Raw genomic sequence first — 25951 nt, 5'->3', positions numbered from 1 at the left:
GAAGCAAAAATGCATGTGGATGAGCTAGAAGAATAACTTTGCATACACAGAAACTAATTGAATTTCAGAAACCTAACCTTCTTTATTTAAATGCCAGTCCATCAGGGTTAGAAGAAAAAAAAAATTAAGCACTTTAGAGAAAATGGGTTATAAACTGTCATGGTTGAGTTTAATGTTCTGACAACTTTGAAAGTAACTATAATGCAATTTCTCAAGTTGGTAGCTAAAATAATGGAACATTTGGATGCCATTGAAATGTATGACAGTCATGGAGAGAACAGAAAAGCAGCAGGAACAATGCTTTTCTTTGCTTGTAATTCTTTGTGGTTTTGAACTCTTGCTCCAAACCTTGGTTTCGGCAGTGAAGGGCAGCTCTCTGCTCAGTGGTTCTCCTGTCATCCCTGCTCACATGAGCCCCATCTGGGCCTGCTTACCGCTTTCAGCAGCTGTCCTTTCCACCAGCTTGTCTCCTTCATCTGCTGTCAGGCCTATACCTGGACAGCTTTGGAAAGAAGTGAGTAATGTCTCATGTAAATGGGTCAGTGTTGACTCCAGCCTTGTAGGGTAGGTCTGGCCTTTGGAATTAGTATCTCCAGTTATTAACAAACATGGAGTCCAGTCCATTCTGTCCTGGGGATTGCTGTTCAGTCGCTAAGTCGTGTCCAACTCTTTGCAATCCCATGAACTGCAGCACACCAGGCTTCCCTGTCCTTCACCATCTCCCAGAGTTTGCTCAAACTCACGTCCATTGGGTCACTGATGTGATCCAACCATCTCATCCTCTGTTGTCCCCTTCTCCTGCCTTCAATCTTTCCCAGCATCAGGGTTTTTTCCAAAGAGTCGGCTCTTAACATCAGGTGGCCAAAGTACTAGAGATTCAGCTTCAGCTTTAGCCCTTCCAATAAATATTCAGGGTTGATTTCCTTTATGATTGACTGGTTTGATCTCCTTGCTGTCCAAGGGACTCTCGGGAATATTCTCCATCACCACAATTTAAAAGCATTAATTCTTCTGCATTCAGCCTTTTTTATGGTCCAACTCTCACATCAGTACATGACTACTGGAAAAACCATAACTTTGACTATGCCAACCTTTGTTGGCAAAGTGATGTCTCTGCTTTTTAATATGCTGTCTAGGTTGGTCATAGCTTTTCTTCCAAGGAGCAAGTGTCTTTTAATTTCGTGGCTGCAGTCACTGTCTGCAGTCATTTTGGAGCCCAAAATCTAAGTAACACTAATGTGACAACATGTAAGTTGAACGATAGGGAAACAAGATTCAGGTACATTTGTCTTACCAACAGGCAACGTCAGATGGCGCTTCCTTCTACTGTTTCTGGACTGGCCTTGTCACTTGTCAAATGAGTAGAGTTACATATTTATGTCATTGGAAATATCTGGGCACTGGCCTATGCAACTCAAGTTCCTCCTGGATAAGAACTGACTCATTCCTTTCTCTGTCTAACCACAATAAAGAGGAGGGGGGAAATATATTTTTTTCAATCCAATTCAGCCCATACTTACTTGGAGTCTAATAAGTATGACCTTAGTGCCAGGAGGAAAATAGAAATTGTCATTAAAGACTTTGTAATCTATGGTCTCATAACAGACACATACTCATGAGTGATATATTTCTTTCCATTTTTACCTTAAGAAGGGATATTTCATAGAAGCATATTATTTTTCTTGCCCTCCCTCACTGAAAACCACACTTCAAGGTTGTCTGAAATTGGAGTCTCTCTGGGTGCAAAGATGACTTATTCTTGGCATGCACACCAGCGTTTCCACAGTCCCTTTTATTTACCAGTGCCAAGTTGGAGCTGATATGACATGTGTAAGGGAGTCAGGGCTGCCCTTGTTCCTACTAGCTCTCCTTGTGTCCTTCGATGGGATTTTGTTTTGAAGCACCGGAAGGCATATGCCCTCTCTAAATGACATGTCAAGACTCAGACACAGTTTGGTTGGGATCCTTTCCCCCTTTTGACACCACAATTTGTCACCAGTAGAGAATGCAGATAGCCATGCCAAATGTGAATGTCGCCTGCCTGCCCACATTTGGCAAATGTTTACCCAGATCTTTACTTTGAGAGTTAAACAGCTAATCATCTAGCTGTTGTTGTTTAGTTGTTAAGTCATGTCCAAGTCTATTGCAATCCCATGGACTGTAGCCTGCCTGGCTCCTCTGTCGGTGGGATTTCCCAGGAAAGAATACTGGAGTGGGTTGCCATTTCCTTCTCCAGGGGATCCTCCCAACTCAGTGATCTAACCTGCATCTCTTGCATTGGCAGGCAGGTTCTTCATCACTGAGCCACCTAGGAAACCCTCATCATCTAATAGATGCTAAGGTACTACTTAGCATTGAAATTTTGTAATTCTGTGGGATTTATTGGCACTTTTGTGAAAAGCTGCTGCTGATATGCCATTTTGCTTTCACTGAGAAAAATGTTATAAAGGAGAACATTAATCTACAGTGGAAGAGATGAGGGTAGTTCATATTTGTGGGCAAAATGTTCAGAAGTCTAACGCTACCTATTTAGGTTACATGTTCAGGCTTCTGACATAATTTTTCAAATGACATGAATAAATATGCAGTAGTCTTTTTTTTCAAGTGTTTTAGAGATATTGATGTAAAAATTTTCTTCACTTTGTACTTCTTCCTTCAAAAAGTTAATGCTATAAGGTAGGGTTTCATAACTCCAACCAAGGGAATGCATTTTGCTTGTATTTGCATGCAGTCTGGTCAAGTGCCTGAAACAATCTGGTAAGTAATATTTGACCATGCCCAGAGTCTTGTTTTCAGTTGATCTACAGGAAGGAGGTTAAGAAAGTGACTGCTTTCAAGAAGGCACCAAACCAACACTACAAAAGTATGAATAGGAAAGCTGTGAGTCTAGGCTGTATCCATTACAGTCTTCCAGAATAAGTGATGGATGGTCCATTTCTTAAGGTCATTAAAAACCCTAACATAGATTGTCATGTATGCAATCCAAAAAAAGGGCCATATTGAATCTGAATCTTTTAATGTAAAAAATTTCCCACAATAAACTGATAAATGCAAAAAGGATGTTACAAAACTATAGGTATAGTATGATTTCAATCTTTTTGATAAATTGGATTATATGTCATTTATGAGCTTATACACATAAATGCAAAATAAAAGTTCATACAGTTTATATCCCAAAATGTAAAAAGTAATCATCATTTCATTGGAAGATTATGAATATTACATTTTTCTTCTTTTTTTGCTTATCTTTATCTCTTTTTTAAAACAAGTACATATTATATAATATTATATGTTTCTGGTGCATCATAGTTACATGTTTTTACCTATTCTGTAATTAGAAATAACTGTATTTAAAAAAAAAAACCTTACCATAGGCACTAAGTAATTTCTAAAAGAAGAGTTTTGAAAATAAACTCGAATTTTCTCCGTTTCATTGAAGTATATAGATACACGCTTTAGATCATAAGAAATTGAGTTCACTCTTTCCTACATATGGATCTTTGTGATATGACAGGAACTTTTAAATGAGTTGCTCCTGGAAGCATCATTTCTGAAGACGGGTAAATGGTTTTATGTATGTATCAAAGCACATATCATGGGTCTGTCATAGCTTTGCACAGAGAGATTTGTAATTCTTCATCCCGAAGTGGAGCAAGCATATTCCGCTCCCACTGACAGAGAGAACAAGGTCTCCTATTGTCAAAATGCTAAATAAAACCCCCCTTGTGTTCTTTAGCTGAAAGCACATCTCTAATTCCCAGACACCACAAGTCTGTCTGCCATAGCCCTGTCTCCCTGCTGGCAATGGTATAATGTGCTTTAAATTTAACTGCAGCCATTTTGACTTCCTCATCTAATGAGAAGGGGTCCAAGGCCTTTGGATGGTAATGATGGAGAGTGTAAAGGTGTATGTGCGCGTGCTAAGTCACATCAGTTGTGTCCGACTCTTTGTGACCCATGAATTGTAGCTGACTAGGCTCCTCTGCCACGGGATTCTCTAGGCAAGAACACTGGAGTGGGATGCCATGCCCCTCTCCAGGGGATCTTCCCAACCCAGGGATTGAACCTGCATCCCTTGTGTTTCCTGCGTTGGCAGGTGGGTTCTTTACCACTAGCGCCACCTGAGAAGCCTCATGTAAAGGTGAGACTTATCCAAATTTGTTAACAATGGCAAAGAGGATGCCCCCACAATGTAAAGAGAAAAAATTTAGTTATTTGGTATTTTTGATACCCAAAGTTGCTTACAAAATACTCAATTTAAGAACAACACAAGAGAAAATCAAGTCCCCTCTAAATGGAAAAAGTTGGAAGACAGTCTGCTTTTTTAGAACATGGAGTTTGATTGGTCAGAGGCTCCTGACCAGTGGGCATTTGTTTCTTAGTTTAAAAACATCTTTGTGAAGCTTCTAAAGAGGGATATTAATGAGTATCTATACATTTTTTTAAAAAATGAGCTTCTCCTATTTTATTTGAAATAGTATCCCAAGTTATCTCAACTACATATTAGCAAAGTATACCTTAGCATGGAACTGAGCCCCATGTCCAATTTTTAGATTTATCAGCATTTAAAAATGTATAGTGGCATGCCAAGAGTTATAACATGGTACCTCATGAAAAATCTACAATCTTCCTTCTGAATTATGTATTTATGACCTCCTGAGGATGATAGATTTCAGGGAGAAAAATGTGATTTAGGAACTGCTTTTTTGCTCCAAACATAAACTGGGGTTTGCAAGAGGTCTCTGTACTGACTGGGGTGCAGTGGGGTGAAGCCTTTCCCCTTTCTAAAAGTCAGCCAGCACCACAAGAAACATGCCAACCTCTTGCTTAGGCACCTACTTTTTGTGGATTTCTGTCAGTACAGATCACAGCATCCTGGGAAATACAGATTGTCTGGTTTGTGGATTACCTGGAGCTCTAAACCTTAAGTTCAACCAGCGTTTAGTGGGTGCCCATGATGTCCCAGGTATCGTCCCAGGTGCTGGGAGTATAAAGAGGGGCACTCCTCAGTTCTGGCCCCCATCCCACCGTTGGCCTTCACCAAAGAGAGGGCCAGGAAGGGGGCATTGTTTAATCTCTGGGGAAGCCCATCCTGCAGCTTGCTAACAGATCTGAGACAGCCTGAAGGACAGGCAGAGCTTGAAACCACTGAGCGCAAGGAACTGTGAGTTAAGGTATCTGTTGCTGAGCATTAGCTATGCTGTGGATGACCTCCACTGAGAATCTTTTGATTATTCACAATCAGTTTACTATTTCCACACAACTGAGGTGCTGACATCTGAATGAGACAGAAAAAAAAATTCCCATTATGTGTTTAAGTCTTAAACACATTGCATTAACAACCAAATGTAATTTAAGGCCTTAAAGTAGTTATAATTCTGGACAAGACTTGGGAGTTAGTGATGAGGCTGGGTAGGCCTAGAGAGCGTTAACCTGGAGAAATTAGCTATCTGTCCCAGACAAGTTTCAAGAATAATTATTGAGTCCCTGGATTGTTGGAAAATGTATAGCTCCACCATTTGAGCTGGGATGCCTCTGTCTCCAGCTCAGATTCTGACTTAGAAAGTCAGGGGACTGCAGATCCTCCATCAGAGCCCCGTGACCTTCTTCATAACCAGGCTGGATCCATGGTTGACTCCTGACTCTGCCTATCTTGGGAGAATGGGCTGTTGCAACTTAGATGGTCATAGTCCATTTAGTGGATGTTAGCAAATGGAAGAAGATAAATCTCTGAAACTTTGGGCTCATCTTCAAGAAAAGGAAGGAAAAAATTAATGCTCTTTTGAGTGCATACCATATGCCAAGATCTAGGTACACTTATAGATGCTATCTTGTTAAAGTACTGCAAATATATTCAACAACCATGGGCAAAACTATAAATACAATGCATAATATAATGCACTAAGTGTTCTGAATTCAGCCACAAAAAGACAGCTTCAAGAGTCAAAAGAGAAAAATTTTAAGCTTCTAATCATATGGCTAATACTTCATATGCACCATGCACATGCACCAGGCCAATCCTCAAAAAATCCTATGAAAAAGAGATTATAATTATTGTTATCTCAATTTTATAGGAAACGGAGACTAGGTAGATTAAGAAAGGTTATACAGCTAGTGCATGCCTACGCATGTCTGTTTTCAAATGCTATGCTATAAGCACCTCTCTCAAAATTTGTTTCACATGATTCCAGTTCCAGTTCAGTCGCTCAGTCATGTCCGACTCTTTGTGACCCCATGAACAGCAGCACGCTAGGCCTCCCTGTCCATCACCAACTCCCTGAATCCACCCAAACCCATGTCCATCGAGTCGGTGATGCCATCCAGCCATCTCATCCTCTGTTGTCCCCTTCTCCTCCTGCTCTCAATCTTTCCCAGCACCAGGGTCTTTTCCAATGAGTCAGCTCTTCGCATCAGGTGGCCAAAGCATTGCAGTTGCAGCTTCAACATCAGTCCTTCCAATGAACAACCAGCACTGATCTCCTTTAGGATGGACTGGTTGGATCTCCTTGCAGTCCAAGGGACTCTCAAGAGTCTTCTCCAACACCACAGTTCAAAAGCATCAGTTCTTTGGGGCTCAGCTTTCTTTATATTCCAACTCTCACATCCATACATGACTACTGGAAAAACCATAGCCTTGACTAGATGGACCTTTGTTGACAAAGTAATGTCTCTGCTTTTTAATATGCTATCTAGGTTGGTCATAACTTTCCTTCCCAGGAGTAAGCATCTTTTAATTTCATGGCTGCAATCACCACCTGCAGTGATTTTTGGAGCCCCCAAAAATAAAGTCAGCCACTGTTTCCACTGTTTCCCCATCTATTTCCCATGAAGTGATGGGACCAGATGCCATGATCTTCGTTTTCTGAATGTTGAGCTTTAAGCCAATTTTTTCACTCTCCTCTTTCACTTTCATCAAGAAGCTCTTTAGTTCTTCTTCACTTTCTGCCATACGGGTGGTGTCATCTGCATATCTGAGGTTATTGATATTTCTCCCGGCAATCTTCATTCCAGCTTGTGCTTCCTTCAGCCCAGTGTTTCTCATGATGTACTTTGCATATAAGTTAAATAAGCAGGGTGACAATACACAGCCTTGACGTACTCCTTGTCCTATTTGGAACCAGTCTGTTGTTCCATGCCCAGTTCTAACTGTTGCTTCCTGACCCGCATACAGGTTTCTCAAGAGGCAGGTCAGGTGGTCTGGTATTCCCATCTCTTTCAGAATTTTCCACAGTGTATTGTGATCCACACAAAGGCTTTGGCATAGTCAATAAAGCAGAAATAGATGTTTTTCTGGAACTCTCTTGCTTTTTCGATGATCCATCGGATGTTGGCAATTTGATCTCTGGTGCCTCTGCCTTTTCTAAAACCAGCTTGAACATCTGGAAGTTCACAGTTCACGTATTGCTGAAGCCTGGCTTGGAGAATTTTGAGCATTACTTTACTAGAGTGTGAAATGAGTGCAATTGTGCAGTAGTTTGAACATTCTTTGGCATTGCCTTTCTTTAGGACTGGAATGAAAACTGACGTTTTCTAGTCCTGTGGCCACTGCTGAGTTTTCCAGATTTGCTGACATATTGAGTACAGCACTTTCACAGTATCATCTTTTAGGATTTGAAATAGCTCAACTGGAATTCCATCACCTCCACTAGCTTTGTTTATAGTGATGCTTCCTAAGGCCCACTTGACTTCACACTCCAGGATGTCTGGCTCTAGGTGAGTGATCACACCATCGTGATTTTCTGGGTTGTGAAGGTCTTTTTTGTACAGTTCTTCTGTGTATTGTTGCCACCTCTTCTTAATATCTTCTGCTTCTGTTAGGTCCATACCATTTCTGTCCTTTATTGTGCCCATCTTTGCATGAAACATTCCCTTGTATCCCTAATTTTCTGGAAGAGATCTCTAGTCCTTCCCATTCTATTGTTTTCATCTATTTCTTTGCATTGATCACTGAGGAAGGCTTTCTTTTCTCTCCTTGCTATTCTTTGGAACTTCACATGATTAATTTAACATAAACTTTATTAAGAAGACTATTATAATCAGGACACTGTTGTGAGAGATGTTTTATTTCTCACTTCAGTTCAGTTCAGTCACTCAGTCATGTCCTACTCTTTGCAACCCCATAAACCGCAGCATGCTAGGCCTCCCTGTCCATCACCAACTCTTGGAGTTTACTCAAACTCTTGTCCATTGAGTCGGTGATGCCATTCAACCATCTCGTCGTCATCCCCTTCTCCTCCTGCCTTCAATCTTTCCCAGCATCAGGGTCTTTTCAAATGAGTCAGCTCTTCGCATAAGGTGGCCAAAGGATTGGAGTTTCAGCTTCAACATCAGTCTTTCCAATGAACACTCAGGACTGATCTCCATTAGAATGGACTGGTTGGATCTCCTTGCAGTCCAATGGACTCTCAAGAGTCTTCTCCAACACCACAGTTCAAAAGCATCAATTCTTTGGCGCTCAGCTTTCTTTATAGTCCAACTCTCACATCCATACATGCGGGTGTGTTTATTTCTCACTAAATAAGATTAAATAATTGTCTAAAATACATTTCCAAAATGTGAAACAACCAAATTTATAACAGGTTTTCTCAATTTTAAAGGAACTGTATTTGCTCCAACGCACAGACCTAATTTCTTTGGCTCTGAAACCTCAGACTTTTCTGACTTCTCTTCCTTACAGTCATCTGAGTCCTGCTGACAACCCTCTCAGCATCTCACTAAGCCAGTCCTGTTGCAAAATAGATGAGGTTGGTAGCCCCTGATTTGCCACAAAAGTGAGTCACTTGAAAGGTCTGAAAACAATAGCTCATTCGAATAAAGCTCTCTGCAGCATGCAGAAGGCAAGCCAGAGTAGTTTTCCTTTTTATTCATAGAGGTACTTGAGTTAAAATCTCAAGTTCTGAACCTGCTGCTGTTTCATTTTTTATTTTCTCACAGACAGACTTAAAGTGCTCAACTGGGTCATACATGGTCTTAGGTATAAGTGTGGATGCTTTCTGAAGGGCCCGATGAAATCAGACTGCATGGATCATTCTGCAGCTCACCAAGTGTGTTGCACAAATAAATCAGAAAAGCAACACAGTGGGAGAAGAGGGAAAATTAGCTGGGAAAGCCAAGGGCAGAGGGTCAATTCACCATTTCTGCACTATGGAGAAGCCAGTCTGGGCTGCCAGGCCACAGGGTTGGGAGCTCTCACGATTGTTCAGAGCCATGCAGGGAAATCCGAACCTCTTCTCTCAAAAGGGAGAAGCCATTTGTGTGATGCCAGCCTTGTGGGGTGAGAGCTGGCACCTGCCGACAGGACCCCTGCCACAGGCTTGCCCCAGAGGCTTGAAGGAAACAGCAGCACATCACTCCATGGAGAAATGAAAGCAGATTCTCAGCTCCCTGAAACCTGTGTGCCCAGCTCAACAAGCTGTAACCCCGCTGGAGCAATTAGCTGCCCGCACAACATAGAGCAGAGCGCAAAAGCCCCCTCATTTCCAGACCGAGCCACTGGCACTGGCCGGAAGGGTTTTCCCAGGTACAAGGGAACAGATCTCATTCACTGTTGCTCTACTAATCAGTGTTCAGATTTAAGAGGAAATAAATGCAACATTTCACAAACAGGTAAATTAGAGGTTGTTAGTTATAGAATTGAGGCTTCCCTGGTGGCTCAGTGGTACAGAATCTGCGTGCCAATGCAAGAGACTCAAGTTCGATCCCTGGGTCAGGAAGATCCTCTGGAGTAGGAAATGGCAACCCACTCCAGTATTCTTGCCTGGGAAATCCCAGGGGCAGGAGAGCCTGGTGAGCAACAGTCCATGGGGTTGCAGAGAGTCAGACATGACTTAGTGACGAAACAACAAGAACAATTTATGGGATCAAAGATTGCTTTTAGACAACTCTCTGAGCATATGTACATGTTTGTCTTCCGATCATGAACTTGGAGGCTAACCAGGGGCTCAGAGGAGCAAGGCTGAGAGACGGGGATCTGATGGGGGACACAGCAGATGTGATGCCCAAGCAGCTCTGTGTCATTCAAGGACCCACAGGAGCCCTCCCGGCCTCAGTTCAGACAGAGGCTGAGTGAGAAGAAAGCTCTCAGCCAAGATCCTAACCAGCTCCGCGCATGTGTGTGTGTGCTAGGTCGCTTCAGTCCTGTCCGACTCTTTGCGACCCCGTGAACTGTGGCCTGCCAGGCTCCCCTGTCCATGGCACACTCCAGGCAAGGGTACTGGAGTGGGCTGCCAACCCAACTCCTTACATGCTATCATTTTCACCCTCAACAGTCTCTCTTAAAACTCAGCCCTGAGCTCATTTCTTATTTTTTTTTATGGGTCCAAAGGGGCACATTGTGAAAAAATGTGAGGTGAAGAGATGACAAGAGATTAATTGCAGTCTACAATCCATGTGAATTACTTCCTTTGTGAGAGGATTACATATTATGAGGCAAGTAAGGAAAGAAATCTTTTTTTATATCAAATGTTGCCAAACAGGGGCTCATTGGCTTACAGAGTATTAAAAAATGGAGGTGTCAAATTTAATATGGGGAGATTTGTCCTGTAAATTTGATTTTGTTAAAAATAAGACTTTCTGATGAAACGGCCTGCTCCCATAGCTGCCACTGGCTGAGCTTCAGGGACACGTAAGAGCCACCGTAGTCCCCCTTCCATTGCCATCAGCCCACACACCGCTCCTCTGAATTACCTCCCCAGCCCTGTGGGCGTCTGGGAAACTCTGTTTTGAACATACTATCTTAGAATTAATATTTGCTTTGAAAAATATGCTTGTGTGTCTGATTCAATATTTACTCTTTGGTCAATTGGGAAAATACCACAGTCTATCAGCAGTTCACATTGATGGGGGGTTTTCATAAAAGATGGTTTTTAAGGATCCACATGAAGCTGGACCTCTCTGTAGGAACCGGAACATCACTCTTACTCCTACCTCATACACATGCGTGTGCACACACAGACACATACACTACCACCACTAATACTCCTTTTTAACTGGACTGGAGTGCCCAAGGCCCTCCCTGCCTGGCCTATTGGGGCACTGCTTAAGACATAGGAATGACACCAAGTTAGGAAAATCTACTGACGAGCAGCGAGCTTCTCCCGTGGCTCAGTGGTAAAGAATCCATCTGGAATGCAGGAGACTTGGGTTCGATCCCTGCGTTGGAAAGATTCTCTGGAGTAGGAAATGGCACCCACTCCAGTATTCTTGCCTGGGAAATCCCATGGACAGAGGAGCCTAGTGGGCTGCAGTCCATGGGGTCGCAAAAGAGTCAGACATGACTTGGGAACTAAACTGTAACACAGCTGATAAGGAAGGGTTTGTTTCTGAGTGAGAATAATTCCTGTGGGTAAAGGGATACAATATCTGGGAAAGATGGACTGGAAATCCTTCCTGAGGAGAGTGGAGGAAGCAGGCAATCAGAAAGGCAAGTGCTTCAGTCTAGGGAAGCAGGAAGAGCCTTCAGTGAAGAATTGTAACTCAGGGGTATCCCTCTCTTGTACTCTGGAGCAAGGAGTACGGAGATATTCATATTTAGATGGAGTTTATAGCCTTCTAGGCTGGAAGCATGGTTGCCCTGGTCCCTTGGTCTCTGATGGAGGTTATAGTCTTCTAGGCTGTAAGCATAGTTGCCCTGGTCCCTTGGTATCTGATGGAGGTTATAGCCTTCTAGACTGTAAGCATAGTTGCCCTGGTCCCTTGGTATCTGACAGAGGTTATAGCCTTCTAGGCTGTAAGCATAGTTGCCCTGGTCCCTTGGTATCTGATGTGTGTACACAGCCTGTGAGGTGGTGGGGTAAGAAGAGAAGGGGGTGGGGGAGAAACGTTCTGTGAGTGAAGTCTAGCTGCTGTATTAGTTATGAGGGCTGCCAATACAAAGGACTACAGGCTGGGTGTTTTGAACAACAGAAATTTATTTATTTTCTCACAATTCTGGAGGCTAGGAGTGTTACCAAACCAACCTTGAGTCTGCTCATCCGTGCACAGTAAAGCCAATCTATTGACACTGGGTGGTGTTGAAGGAAAGTACATCCTTTACTGCAGGGCACCAAGCAGGGAGAACGGGCAGCTCATGCTCAAAAGACGTGGTAATCTTTGATGGATTTCAGGGAAGAGGTGTGTGTGTGAGGCAGTGTGAGGGAGGGGCTGCAGGGTGTGTAGTCAGCTGGTGCACAGTCCTTGGACTGGCTGGCATCGAGGTGAAGTTACGAGCATCACCAACCATCTCTGTTTCTATCGTGCATCTTTACATTTCCTAATCATTGACTACTGACCCAGTCTTTGGAGACCCAAGGGAGGCCTGGGAGACTAACGCAAAACCCTTTTCCTTTGAAAGGATACAGTGGGGCTTCCCTGATATTCCAGTGGTTAAGAATCCACCTGCCAGCACAGGAAACATGGGTTGACCCCTGGTCCAGGAAGATCCCACAGCCATGGGGCAACTGAGCCCGCGTGCCCACAGGTGCTGAGCCCGCGTGCCCACAGGCACTGCGACCGTGTGCCCACAGGTACTGAGCCTGTGCTTTGGAGCCTGCTCACCACAGCCACTAAAGCCCTCACACCCTACAGCCTGCTCTCTGCAACAAGAGCAGCCACCATGGAGAGATGCCCACTGGATGCAACTAGACACAGTCCACGTGCAGCAATGAAAACCCAGGCCAACCAAAAACAAACAAATGATAAATATATAAAAATAACTTTTGAAAAAGTGCACAGGGGCTTGCATATAGTCTCAGCGCCCTCTTGTCTTTGATACTCCTCAGTGTTGTGGGGAACAAGTTCAGGAAAAGAGAGGAAACAAAGGTTTGGATGGAGAGGTTAATTGTAACCTCAGCAGAGGAGCTCAGTTCTGGGGTGATTCGGTGTCTGGAGTCTGTGGGGAAGGAGTCAGCAGGTTGGCTCCTTCTGAGGCCTCTCTCCTGGGCTTGAAGCTGGTCATTTTCTCTCTGTCTTCCCATGGTCTTCCCTGTGGATATGTCTGTGTCCAAATGTCCTCTTCTTGTAAAGACACCAGTCACACTGGATTAGGGCTTACCCTAAAGGCCTAACTTCTATGTAATTACTTCTTTAAAGACTCCAAATAGTCACGTTCTGAGGTAGTGGGGATTTGGGCCTCAACATACAAATCTTTTTTTTGTAAGTTTTTCTTTTGGCTCTCTCCTTCACACCTTCTTAACATTTATTTATTCATTTTTATCTTTGGGCCACATTGTGTGGCAAGTGGGATCTTAGCTCCCTGACCAGGGATCGAACTGGAGTCCCCGGCTTTGGAAGCATGGAGTCTCAACCACTGGACCGCTAGGGAAGCCCCTGACATAAGAATTGTAAGGGGATGCGATTTAGTCTGAAAGAGTTGGCGTACAGTCACTCTTCAGCTGGAGTCCAAGCGGCACTCGCTACAGGGACACAGCATCCTCTCAGATGGACTTTGTCCTGGAGCTGGGGCAGGGCCAGTGACAGAGTGAGCCCTGTCCAATGCGGGGCCTGCCACTCTGAGGAGCAAATAGCGGAGGGGCTGGTGAAAAGATGACCAAAGATTGTAACAGAAAACCTCCTCTTCCCCTACATTGGGGCCCTGATCCTTGAGGGGGGCACTGAGCTGACTGTTGGATAAATCTGTTATAAAATGAGAGTAGGGGAAAGATGATTTGCTTTGCCACACCGTGACACGCTGACGGGTGTGCAGGGCTGTGTATGTCCTATACACCGAGGAATACCTATACTGGACATCACTAAGGAGTGATTGTGTGACCTCAGATCTCCTCTTTTCCAGGTCTCAGTTTCTGCATCTCCGTTTCCAAACAGAAGAGAAGCAGTTGGGATGACGTGAGTGAAACACAGCCCCTCGACTCCAAGACAGAAGCTAATTGTAGCAGTTCATGAACGACTGGCAGTGTAGTCTCTGACAGAGATCAGCATGAAAGGCAAAGAAACAGACCTGCTGTGGGAAAAACATGTTAACTCCAGTAACAGGACCTTGGTGTCTAGCCCAATACCAGCCTCAGGATAAGCATTTAAAAAAGGAAGAAAACACAGAATTGAGTTTCCATTAACTTCATCAAAGTTGATAAATACGAGGAACAACTAAGACTAGTGAAGGCACAGTTCGAGAAGTAAAGAACAGGAAGAGAGAGTTCTAGGGCTCTTTTGGGAGTTCTGGAAAACAAAAGTCACAACCAGCTCTCCTTTAGAGGCCCGTGCCTGCTACAGGCGCTCTCTGCATGCACAGACACACAGCTTTTGTGATGGCCTACAGGTACTTTCTGCAAAGTTTTCTGAGAGTGGCAAAGAGCCTAATGAGAAAAACGGCCATTTCACTAGGAGTTAAATTATCAAAATATGGATGGCTTAATGGGTTGAAATAGACCTGCAACTCTTCACCACCAGAAATTACTGTCATCTCAAAAGCAGCTGCTTACCAAAGTAAGAAACCACTAAGGATGTACACTCACTAAAGAAATCAATTTGCATCCCAAAGCAAGAGGAAATGTTATAAAAACTTACCGAAGAGCAGTATTTTTTTTCCCCTCAGAAAATACAACTATAAAAAAGGATGAGAATTTCAGACAGGAAGAAAAAATAGTCACAGGAGATGCACCATACCGAGGACGATGGATGAGTATGCTAAAGAGACAGATACTAAATAATTTACATTCCTATAGATCTAGCACATTCCTCTGTAATATGTTGTGTTATTTATACTGACTGCACTATAAAATCTCACCACCTTCTCTGGCTTCTTCAAGATATACCCACAATTTCTCACCCTCTGTCTTTATGCTGGTTACTGGGCCTTGTCATCTTTTTCATTTGTGAATAAAATACTCTCTCTGCTCTCTTCTGGAGATTTTTATCAGAACCATCCACCCCTGAACAGAGGAGCATTTCAAGATCAAAAGAGAGGCAAAGTCACACTCTTAGCAAGTGAGATAAAGATTCACACATAATTAGGCCAGGACAATAGGATTATTTAAATGGCTATATCTTTTAAGAATAATCAACTGCTATAAGCTATTCAAATACTGCAACCAGTACTAAAAAAAAGACAGGGAACTGACAAGGCATTTACCGAGGACTAGGAGAGCAGGCAAGGGAAGAGGGAGGGGCGAACAGTGGTTTAAAGTGTCTGTGCAGGGGCTTCCCTGGTAGCCCAGTGGTTCCGAATTCGCCCACCAATGCAGGGGACACTGCTCTGATCCCTGGTCTGGGAAGATTCCACATGCTATGGAGCAACTGAACCTGTGCACCACGACTACTGACACCCATGCTCTCTAGAGACCCTGCTCCGCAACAAGAGAAGTCACCGCAATGAGAAGCCCATCCTCCACAACTAGAAAGTAGCCCCCACTCACTGTAACTAGATAAAGGCTGCACACAGCACCAAAGATCCAGAGCAGCCAAAAGTAATTTTTTAAATAGTGTCCCCATTATACGGGCTTCCCTGGGGGCTCAAATGGTAAACAATCTGCCTGTAATTCAGGAAATCAAGCTTAGATCGCTGGGTTAGGAAGATCCCCTGGAGAAGGGCATGGCAACCCACTCCACTATTCTTGCCTGGAGAATGCCATGGACAGGATGATGATAATAATAATAATAATAATAATCCCATGGAACCTGGTGGGTTACAGTCCATAGGGTTGCAAAGAGTCCGACACGATTGAAGCAACTTAGTATACACATTTTACAGATGACAAAATGGAGGTTCAGAGTTAATTTAATTTGGCAAAGCAGATGGAGAGAGGCAGAATACTCTGTCCTTTCTGTCTGCAAGCCTACGCGCTCTCCCCTGTGCTAATACCCACCTCTGTGATCTCATGGAGAGGGAAAAGGAAGGTGTCTTAGAGTAATCACTCATTCACACACCCTTTATTGAGAGTCCCATGGTTCCCAGGTACTGAACTAGATGCTCTGAAGAGAAAGACACATGAAACAGTTGACTGGTGCTGACAACACCGACTCCCTGCCACCGTCCCTGGAGTACACTATCTAACAGACATCATCTTCGGTACCTTTCATTTGTCATTCTGTAATTTGGAAGAACAAATCTGACTCCAGATGAGAGCTGTTTCTTTTATTTTAACCTTTGTATTCCATTGCTCTTGCTATAAGTTAAGAATGTTGCCTACAGCTTGAAATAGATAGGATAGCCCATTCCAAAGGCTCTGACCTTTAAGAGTATAACACATTCCCTTTCACATAGAGATAAATTTTCAGAACAAAGAATAACATTTGTCTTGTTGGAAGATTACAGGAACTTGTGACCTGACCTATGTGAACAGCTACAAAAACCAAGGATTCTGACACCAGGTTTGCAGCAACCAGCAACCAACCATACCCCCATCCCTTACAGTACAAAAGAAATCTCAATTCTAACTGCGGTAAAGTGAGTCTTTGGGACACTAGTCTACCGTCCTCTTATCTCTGCTGGCTTTCCAAATAAAGTCACTATTCCTTGCCCCAACCACGTGTTATCCCTTGATTCTTTGGCCTATCATGGAGGGAGCAGTATGACCTTGGCTGTTCAGTCACTCAGTTGTGTCTGACTCTTTGCGACCCCATGGACTGCAGCATGCTAGGCTTCCCAGTCCATAACCAACTCCTGGAGCTTGCTCAAACTCATGTCCATCGAGTCAGTGATGCAACTTTATATGCTCTTTACATCAACCCTCTGATAGAAACCGAGAACTCCCAGATGTTCAGGCTGGATTTAGAAAAGGCAGAACAGCCAGAAATCAAATTGCCAACATCCACTGGATCATAGAAAAAGCAAGAGAGTTCCAGAAGAACATCTACTTCTGTTTTACTAACTATGCTAAAGCCTTTGACTGTGTGGATCATGACAAACTGGAAAATTCTTCAAGAGATGGGAATACCAGACCATCTGACCTGCTTCCTGAGAAATATGTATGTAGGTCAAGAAGCAACAGTTAGAACTGGACATGGAACAATGGAGTAGTTACAAATTGGAAAAGGAGTATATCAAGGCTGTATTTGTCACCCTATTTATTTAACTTACATGCAGAGAACATCAAGCAAAATGCCAGACTGGGTGAAGCACAAGCTGGAATCAAGATTTCCGGAAGAAATATCAATAATCTCAGATATGCAGATGACACCACCTTAATGGCAGAAAGCCAAGAAGAATTAAAGAGCCTCTTGATGAAGGTGAAAGAGCAGAGTGAAAAAACTGCCTTAAAACTCAACATTCAAAAAATAAAGATCATGGCATGTGGTCTTCCATCACTTCATGGCAAATAGATGGGGAAACAACAGAAATAGTGACAGACTTGATTTTTGGAGGCTCCAAATTCACTGTGGATGATGACTGCAGTCGTAAAATTAAAAAATGCCTGCTCTTTTAATAGGAAGAAAAGCTATGACAAACCTAGACAGCATATTAAAAAGCAGAGACATCACTTTTCTGACAAAGGTCCATCTAGTCAAAGCTCTGGTTTTTTCAATAGTCATGTGTGGATGTGAGAGTTGGACTATAAAGAAAGCTGAGTGCCAAAGAATTGACGCTTTTGAACTGTGGTGTTAGAGAAGACTCTTGAGAGTCCCCTGGACTGCAAGGAGATCAAATCAGTCAATTCTAAAGGAAATCAGTCCAAACATTCATTGGAAGGACTGATGCTTAAGCAGAAGCTCCAATACTTTGGCCACATGATGCAAAGGACTGACTCATTAGAAAAGACCCTAATGCTGGGAAACATTGAAGGCGGGAGGAGAAGGGGACGACAGAGGATGAGATGGTTGTATGGCATCACTGGCTCAACAGACATGGGTTTGAGTAAACTCCGGGAGTTGGTGATAGACAGGGAGGCCTGGCGTGCTGTAGTCCATGGGATCCAAAGAGTCGGACACGACTGAGTGACTGAACTGAACTGATGGTAGAAACCACCATCCCCACTTACAGATGAAGGAAAGGGGATTCAGAAAGTGTGATAGCCTGCCTAGGCTCTGTGAGCAGTCCCCACAATAATCTCAGGACTGGCTGAATGGGTCACCCATGCTTTTCCACACCACTTCCCGTCACTATCTTGATAAATCAAGTTTCATGCCTATAAAGAGATTAAATATGGTAGGTGAAGAAAAAAAATCTATACAAGTAATTATAATATATGAACGAATTAATGTGTTTCTTTCTTTATTTCACAGCTGCCTTTTTGATAACGAGGTAAACAAGGCTAAAGTCATAGCCATTAAGCTAAAACGTTAATTCACAGTTTAGTTTATGCATCATTTTCAACTTTGTGCATCTATTTGCTGGAATTAGCCTTCTACCTCCACTACAGTCATAACTGGCTATCAAGGGATGTATATGACTTTGAATAAATGAGCTGAAAATTCCAGACTTTTGCATTTCATGGTAGGGAAAAAATATCACACCAATATTTTCACATATTTTCATATATGACTAAGAAGTAACACTTAGAACTCACTAGAGTAGTTTAAGCTGTACTTGTGAATTTTTCTATACTCCTTTGCTGCTCTTGTTTCTTTAGCAAGACCCTTCAATTCTGATAATGACAATCCCTTCTTATAGTCACAGATTTAAGGAAAATGTTCTATAAACTCCATAACCCTTACAGTGTGTGTGCATGCATGCTAAGTCACTTCAGTCATGTCCAACTCTTTGTGGACAACTGTAGCCCTCCAGGCTCCTCTGTCCATGGGATTCTCCAGGCAAGAATACTGGTGTGGGTTGCCATTTCCTTCTCCAGGGGATCTTTCAGACCCTGGGACTGAACCTGAGTCTCTTGCATTGACAGGCAGGTTCTTTATCACTAGCGCCACTTGGGAAGCCCTATAGTGTATACACAGTCAAGCTAAATGTCTGAAATTAAAGTACAGCATAGTACCAGCAGTATACAATTAAAGTGCCTTCCATAATAGGGCTAGCACACTACAAACAAATCATTAATGTCCTCCTGGTCACCTATTCAGAAGTGTATCTCCCAAGTCAGCTTCTAAACTGATCCTTTCAAGAAGAGTCCAATTTACTTGATTGGAGAGGAGAAAGATGAAACAGAGCCACAAGGTTAATATGAGTTTAAAGAGGAGCATAGGGTTACCTTGGCAATTAAAGGCTTTCTAGGAGGTTAATTACCCACAGGCCGGACTTAAAACTCACACAATGTATTGGCAGTTAAAAAAATGTGTGTACAGCAGAGAGCGGTCTTCTGCACTCTGAATGATATTATTTTATTCATTTTTCTTGCAGGGCTGAGTTAAAGCAATATTCTTTCCATGATCCAATCAGAACAAAGAAAGAAATGCCATTCAAATGGTTGCAGAAATATTATACAGAAACAAAACAATGTGACTAAGAATTTTACAATTTAGGAAGTGAAAGGAAGAGTGTTATCTGCGAGAGAGAAAGAGAAGAAGAGGAAGAGAGAGAGACAGAGAGAGGGAGACAGGCATTCAAGTGGTTTTTCACAAACTTTGGAAGAGCGTTTGCTGAAGAGCGCCTCTGATGGAGAATATGGGTATGTGGGCAGAGCTGGAGGGCGAGTAGCATAAGCCTGATGACCTTCAGGTATGCAAGCTCTACCCTGGGAACTTCAGAGAAGCCATATGCTCTCAGTTGGCTAGAACCATGATGGGATTTGTATGAGACCTTCATCCACGTCCCCATCATCTCTCACCCAGTCCTTCTGAAAGAACCCTCTTCCCCAGTCTGCCAGCTACGAAGGCCCTGCCCAGCCCCCATCTGACCCGCAGGACGTCCCATCATCTCTCCCTGCCAATCCTATCACACCCCACCCACTCTCCCTGCTTCATGGCTTGCCACAGAACTTGGGAGAAAGTTCAGAATCCTTACCACAGCCCTATTTGTGTTTTCCAGCTTGCTTTCCTACCACCTCTATAGCCTTCTAACTTTATACCCTCAATCACACTGGCTTGGTTCTGTTTCTCCAACAGACACTTGGCTTCCTGTCACCAAATGTCACCTCCTCAAAGAGGCCCTCCCAATCGCTCCACTGCATGTTGCCTACCCCCTCTTCTTTTACAGACACTGTTCTGGAGCCTTCTTTGAGCAGCCCAGAGAGCTTGTGTCTGGAGTGACAGCATTTACTCATCGCAGCATGCTTGTCCATCCTTACCACACATTCTGTATCTCTGGTACGCAGCTCAGCCCTGGAGAAATGGCTCAGCACAGTGGCTGCTGCCTCTGGCTCCTTCTGCCCTGGAGCATGCAGGTGAAGCTGAATCTTTAGGAAAGGTCAGGCATTGTGACACCATATGATAATAATTAAAACCACAACAATTTTAACTACGTCTTACTGAGCACCTGTGTTAGTCCAAAGGCCCAAAGTGTTGGGTCGGTGTTCATGTAAGTCTGTAAAGGACGGGAAACTGTTAAGGATTCCTTTGGGAGTGAATCTGAATGCCTGGAAAACACTTTTGCCTCTTTTTCCTAGAGTCACACTCTGCACCACCCCACACAGCCCCAGGACACCACCTTTCTGGGGACAAGGCAGCAAGTGATCTCAGCAGATTTCCCAGCTAATGAGACACCGTCCCTCTTCCCTGCTGGGAATTAATAGGTTCAACTATCTGAGAACACAGCCCCTCCAGGAGAGCTGGCCTTTGCTGCAGAGGAAAGAAGGCCATGAATATAATATAAGGGGCCATTATTCTGGCAAACCTACTCTAATTCTGGACCAGGTAGGTACTAGAGCCCATTAGGGTGATTTTGAAAAAAAGAATTACAATAATTATTTTTTGGCAGCCTGGAGTCTTTTATCTTTATGTGATGATAGCAATGTTTTAAAAGGGTTATCATAGTGCTGCATAATAATAATAATCCTTTATTAGGTGTAATGCTGTAAGAGTTTTAAAAATACTTTGACATAAAAGGTCAGGTTTGATCTTAATCACAATCCTTTGAGGTATATGGAGTAGCAGTTATTTGCTGCATTTCACAGTAGGGGAAACTGAGGTCCAGGGCAGCTGAATGGCTTCTAAGGGTCCAAGCTAATCATGGCAGGGAAGTCCTAGGACCCAAGGCACTGATTCCTAGTCCAGTGTTCTTTAAATAAATCATTACTGGAGAACTGACTTAAAGGAGAATATCAGAAGAGATTTGAGGTGTGTGTGTGTATGTGTGTGTGTATGTGTGTATATAGGATTGTGGATTCCAGTGAGTGGTTCCTGGGACTGACAGATCATTTTAGCAGCAAGGATACAATATAACAAAGCTCTACCTTCTAAGCATTGTCATCCACTCAGTATCAAGACTGTCACACTTAAATCACAGCATCATACATATTACCCAGGCTTCAAGCTTCCCAATAAAGAAACTTGATATGTATGGAAAGAATGTTCCAAAAGACTCTTTCACATCTATTTTCTCATCCCTTGCCTTATGTTTTTGTGTGTTTTTCTCCAGAAATAATGCTCTTACAGTTTATATTGCTGCTTCTGTCTTAATGAATTATAGGAGTATATTTTGTGGTTTCAGAAATAGTCCTCTCTGGCTGTGAATCAGCCAGCAGCTTTCTCTTCCTCAGTCTCTCCCAAGAAAAGAAATGAGGAGCCTAGCAGTACCCTTCTTCACAAAGAGCATGCTTCACGCTAACTGCTGAACTTTGGCACGCTCTCTCTCTCTCTTTTTATCTCTGAGGCTGTGGTGGCTTACAAGGTTCTGCTCCTGAACTTTCTTTTCTGATTATTGACAAAGGGGCCCAAAGTCAAGGCAGAGAGGTCAATACATCTGCTTGCTTTCAGGAAGGGCAAAAGTCCCACCATCCACATAGGAGTGCATCACTGGAAGGCACCAGAAATCTCCAGCTTCAGAACTAGCCAGTCCAAGAGAAAGAGTTTCATTTTGCAACCCACTGTTAACACACATTCACGCTCCAGTTCACGTGGAAGGTTAAAGTAGTTGAGGGAAAGTCAGTTTTAATGAATATTGGCTCCCTCTATGCGCTTACCTCCAGAAAATGCTCTGCCTGCTGTTCTCGATCCAATTTCCTTGAAGTTGTTGTAATCAGACCTGTGTAGAAATGAGAATATTTGACTTGTAAATATCTGGGGCAAGCAGCTTACTGAGTGTGGCAAGCAAGTCCAGTTAAAGGAAAAGCAAAAGCAATGGGGAACAGTATAACTCACGAGTCCTCAGCAACAGTCAGATGGTCTCAGAATTACCCTTCAAACAAAATAAAATTGACAAAGAAAACCCGAAAAATTTGTTTCTGGGTTCTGCTTTCCACTGTTGAGGTATCTTAATCACTTTGGAGATGTAGAACCTCACTAAGGAACAATTGTTTTTCTGGTAATGAGGAATTTCAATGATTAATTTGCATATGACTGAAATTCTGCCATAGAAACCTCATTGAAGATTTTAGAGTTCTTGAACAATTAATAGATTGCTGATTAGATTCAGGCTATGAAACAGAACTTTCTTATTTAACTTTTTTACGCCTATATAATTTTTTGGTTATACTGACGAGGGTTATTTTTGCAATAACTACTTGTACACATAATTATTTCAAATTTACTCATATATGAAAGATCTCATGCTATAGCTTTATCTCTTTGTTTTATTTGCTTGAGTCTTTACACAAAACAAGTTCTACATTGGAAATAACTATCTTTCCTATGAATGGCATTTCTCATCCCTTTGAGAAATGAATCATCCCTTTGAGCAGAGAGACAAAGAAAAGGGAAGGAGAAGACAAAACTTTCAAGGCCATCCAATTTGTCTTTTGCAGATTTTATCATGATTATTCTTAAATGGCAATTAGGAGGTCAAATTTACATTCCATTTCTTGATTCCACATTGTCCCTGAAAATAAGACCCTCTGATTGGGCTGCTAACTTATGCTGATCAATGAGAGAACTGAAAAGCTCACTCTCAGTGCTGGTGAAGTACATGAAATATGGAAAAGGTATTTCATCAAAATCTGCTGAGGCGTTCACGTTTTTATTTTCCAGTAGTGGATGCAGTACATGATTTTAGAGAAAGCCAATAGAGAGACTACAAGAGGTTAAATGGCTCCCCATGGCCTTGAAAATAAAATCCAACTGGAAGTAACATGGCTGTTAGGGTTAGGGTTAGGAAGATTTGACTTCCAGTAGGACTTGAGCCTCATTATATGCTCATTGTAACATATTAGCATGCTAAATGACACACCCACAGCCTCATGACAGTCGCAAGACTGACCATAAAAGGCCAAAAAGTGGGCAGTGGCCCAGTTGCGGAAATCCCCGCCAGATTGTTGGAATAATCTTCCCACTTGTTAGCCCATGAAACTACTTGGCCTGTAAAAACTAACCACTGCACATTTCGAGGTCTCTCCTGCCTTCTGAGATGGACTGCCTTCTCTCTGCGGACTGTGTCTCTCTCTACGTAAACCTGCTTTCTCACTGAGTTCTTGAGCCAGAGTCCCCTTGCCTGCCTGCTTGTATCCTTCACAAACATCCTGCATTAATAATTAAATCTACTTCTTACTTACTACTTTGTCTCTTGCTGAATTCCTTCTGCACTGAGACATAAAGAACCTGAACTTTAGTTAAGTCCAGACACCACATGAGTGGTTTTAATGAAAAGACAGCGGGTTCAATTTCCAGTCTGAGGTTCGACAGGGTTCAGGTCTCATGAGGCGTGACTAGATTTGTGCTCCAATCTGAGGGGTGTGGTTTGAACCCCACTCACTCTACTCTCATCTGTCCACATCCCCCTGGGAGGGAAACCCAGGCTCCTCTTGCACCAAGGATCTGCCTTTCCATGAAAGTTTCCTGGAATGTGCCCCCACCTTTCTGCTTCATCCACAGATTCTTCAAACTTAGCTCAGGTGTTAGAGGTGACCCTCTCTCCCAGGGTTAGGGGTCTGATAAATACTACCAGAACAAGTATACTCCACCACACTATCATTCTTGGCCTTTTACTACACTTCTTTGCTCACATGTCTGTATTTTCCCACCAGACAGACCGACAGAGTGACTCCATGGGAAAGACCTGCCTTCTGATTAGAAGCCCTGGTGTCCACCTAAGCACCTGGCCTAAAACAAAACTGGAAACTCATTAACAATGAGTTGACAAAAGCTGATATGGAAAAGAGAGTTCACTCATATTCTGATCTTCAGTGTTGCTACAGACAGGCTTAGAACGTGGTTGTTTAGGAGGCACTGTTTCAGGTGTGGGAAGAGCATCTATGGGTGGGGAGGGGGTGTGTGTGTATTCAGTGTTCAGTTAAAGCTATTTTCTGAGTTCCTCTATGTGAATGGTGCAGTGCTAGGCACTTCTGCATATAAAAACGAGTTACTGTCAGAGATGATGGGGAAAGACTGCTATCAAGAGTTTCAAGGTAGGGGGCTTCCCTGCTGGTCCAGTGGCTACAACTCTATGCTCTAAATGCAGGGGGCCTGGGGTTCAATCCCTGATCACAGAACTAGATCCCACATGCTGCATCATAGGGTTCCGCATGCTGCAGCTCACAGATCCTGCATGCTGCAACGGAGACTGAAGACCCCACATGCTATAAAGACCTGGCATAGCCAAAGAAACAGAGAAGTAGACAGATTTAAAAAAAAGAAACTTCCAGGGAGAGAATCAGTAACTTCCCTTCCTTAGCTGCCCATCAGAACCTCCTGGGAAACTCAACACACACGGATTTATCCCCCCCTCTCCATCCCTCATTAACTGCCTTTGAATCTCTTGGGATGATGCCCTGAGGTGGTGCTCTGATTCTAGGAGAAGGCTCTCTGCAATGCCATTATCCTTTGTTGAATTTCATGACGACCTTTTATTGACATGAGCTTTTCTGCCCATCCAAGAATGAAATACACTGAGTAGCTTTAGCATCTGGATAAGACCTTGGGCTCACTGTATGTGTGTGTGTGTGTGTGTGTGTGTGTGTGTGTGATGGGTGAGCAAAGGGGAGATGGAGATGTGTGAATGCACTGGTGGGTGAGGTGATCAAGGAGGAACAGAGAGGAGCCTGCTCTGAGTCATACTGACTCAGGCTCAGTGTGGTCACACCATTGAGTGCCTAACACACAAATCTGACACCTTTACTTTCAGGTCAGGCTGTTCCACAAGCTCATTTGTCACAGAAGCTCTTTCTAAGTGAGAAGTAACTGTGTTCTTGAAAGGGGTCAGGAGGCTTTTGCAGACCTCACCCCCTCATCAGGGAGCATCCTCTGTGAGAAGTCACAGTGGGAATGAGAAATGCTTGTTTTATGGAGGCTATAAATGGGTGAGCAGGCTGACAGCCTCTGTTCCTGTTCTCCTGCCACTCTCTAGACACAGAAGCCTAGCAGCCCTTTCCCCTCTGCCCCCCTGTGGGCTCCTGTGTCATTCCGGGTCCTCCTCGTCCACGTCGTGCAGTCACGGCCCACTGCGGTGACGGAGCTCTGGAAGGAGGTCAGCTTCCCCTCCCAACTCTCCCGAGGGGAATTCCTGAGGAAAGCCCCTTCTCTTCACAGCGTCCATGTGCAGGTGGGGGGCAGGTGGCTCCCTCCCATCTGCCTTCCTTCCCCAGGGTGTGCATTTCACTTACTTATCAGTCAACAGAGAAGACGGGCTTCCTGAAAAGTCTGAGAAAAACACACGTGACAATGAACCCGGAGCTATGAGAAAGACAAAGAGTTTCCGTTCCTGAAGGAAAAGGCAAGGAAACCTCTGCAGGTCTCAGTTCTCTGGGTTTCCATCACCTTTGTTTTCACAGATCTAAAGTAAAACATAGGAAAAAAATCTAAGTCAAAGTGAAAATCAGGACTTCCCTGGTGGCCCAGTAGTAAAGAATCCACATGCCAATGCAGAGGCCATGCGTTCGATCCCTGCTCTGGGAAGATTCCACAGGGCAACTGGGCCCCTATGCCATGAGTACTGAAGCCCGGGCACGAGAGTCCACGCTCTGCAGCAAGAGAAACCACGCGGTGAGCAGCCCGCCGCCCGCGACAAAAAGCAGCCCACCGGCCGCAACCAGGGAAGGTCCAAGCT

At 43.6% G+C, this 25951-nt stretch overlaps 1 protein-coding gene across 1 annotated transcript in view; it reads right to left on the bottom strand.

Moving 5' to 3' along the window:
* The window catches only part of FAT3 (FAT atypical cadherin 3), a 787529-nt gene that overhangs the window by 227323 nt on the left and 534255 nt on the right, over positions 1 to 25951 (bottom strand). The window contains exon 6 of the mRNA XM_081531110.1: positions 21939 to 22000. Coding sequence (XP_081387236.1) covers positions 21939 to 22000 — 62 coding nt within the window. The remainder of the gene's footprint in view (positions 1 to 21938; positions 22001 to 25951) is intronic.

The sequence above is a fragment of the Giraffa tippelskirchi genome, chromosome 10 (genome assembly GCF_054371585.1).
Source record: "Giraffa tippelskirchi isolate mGirTip1 chromosome 10, T2T-mGirTip1v1.2.pri, whole genome shotgun sequence".
Classification (NCBI taxonomy): Eukaryota; Metazoa; Chordata; class Mammalia; order Artiodactyla; family Giraffidae; genus Giraffa; species Giraffa tippelskirchi.
Note: the sequence above shows the minus strand (reverse complement) of the source record. Positions and strands in the feature narration are given on the sequence as shown.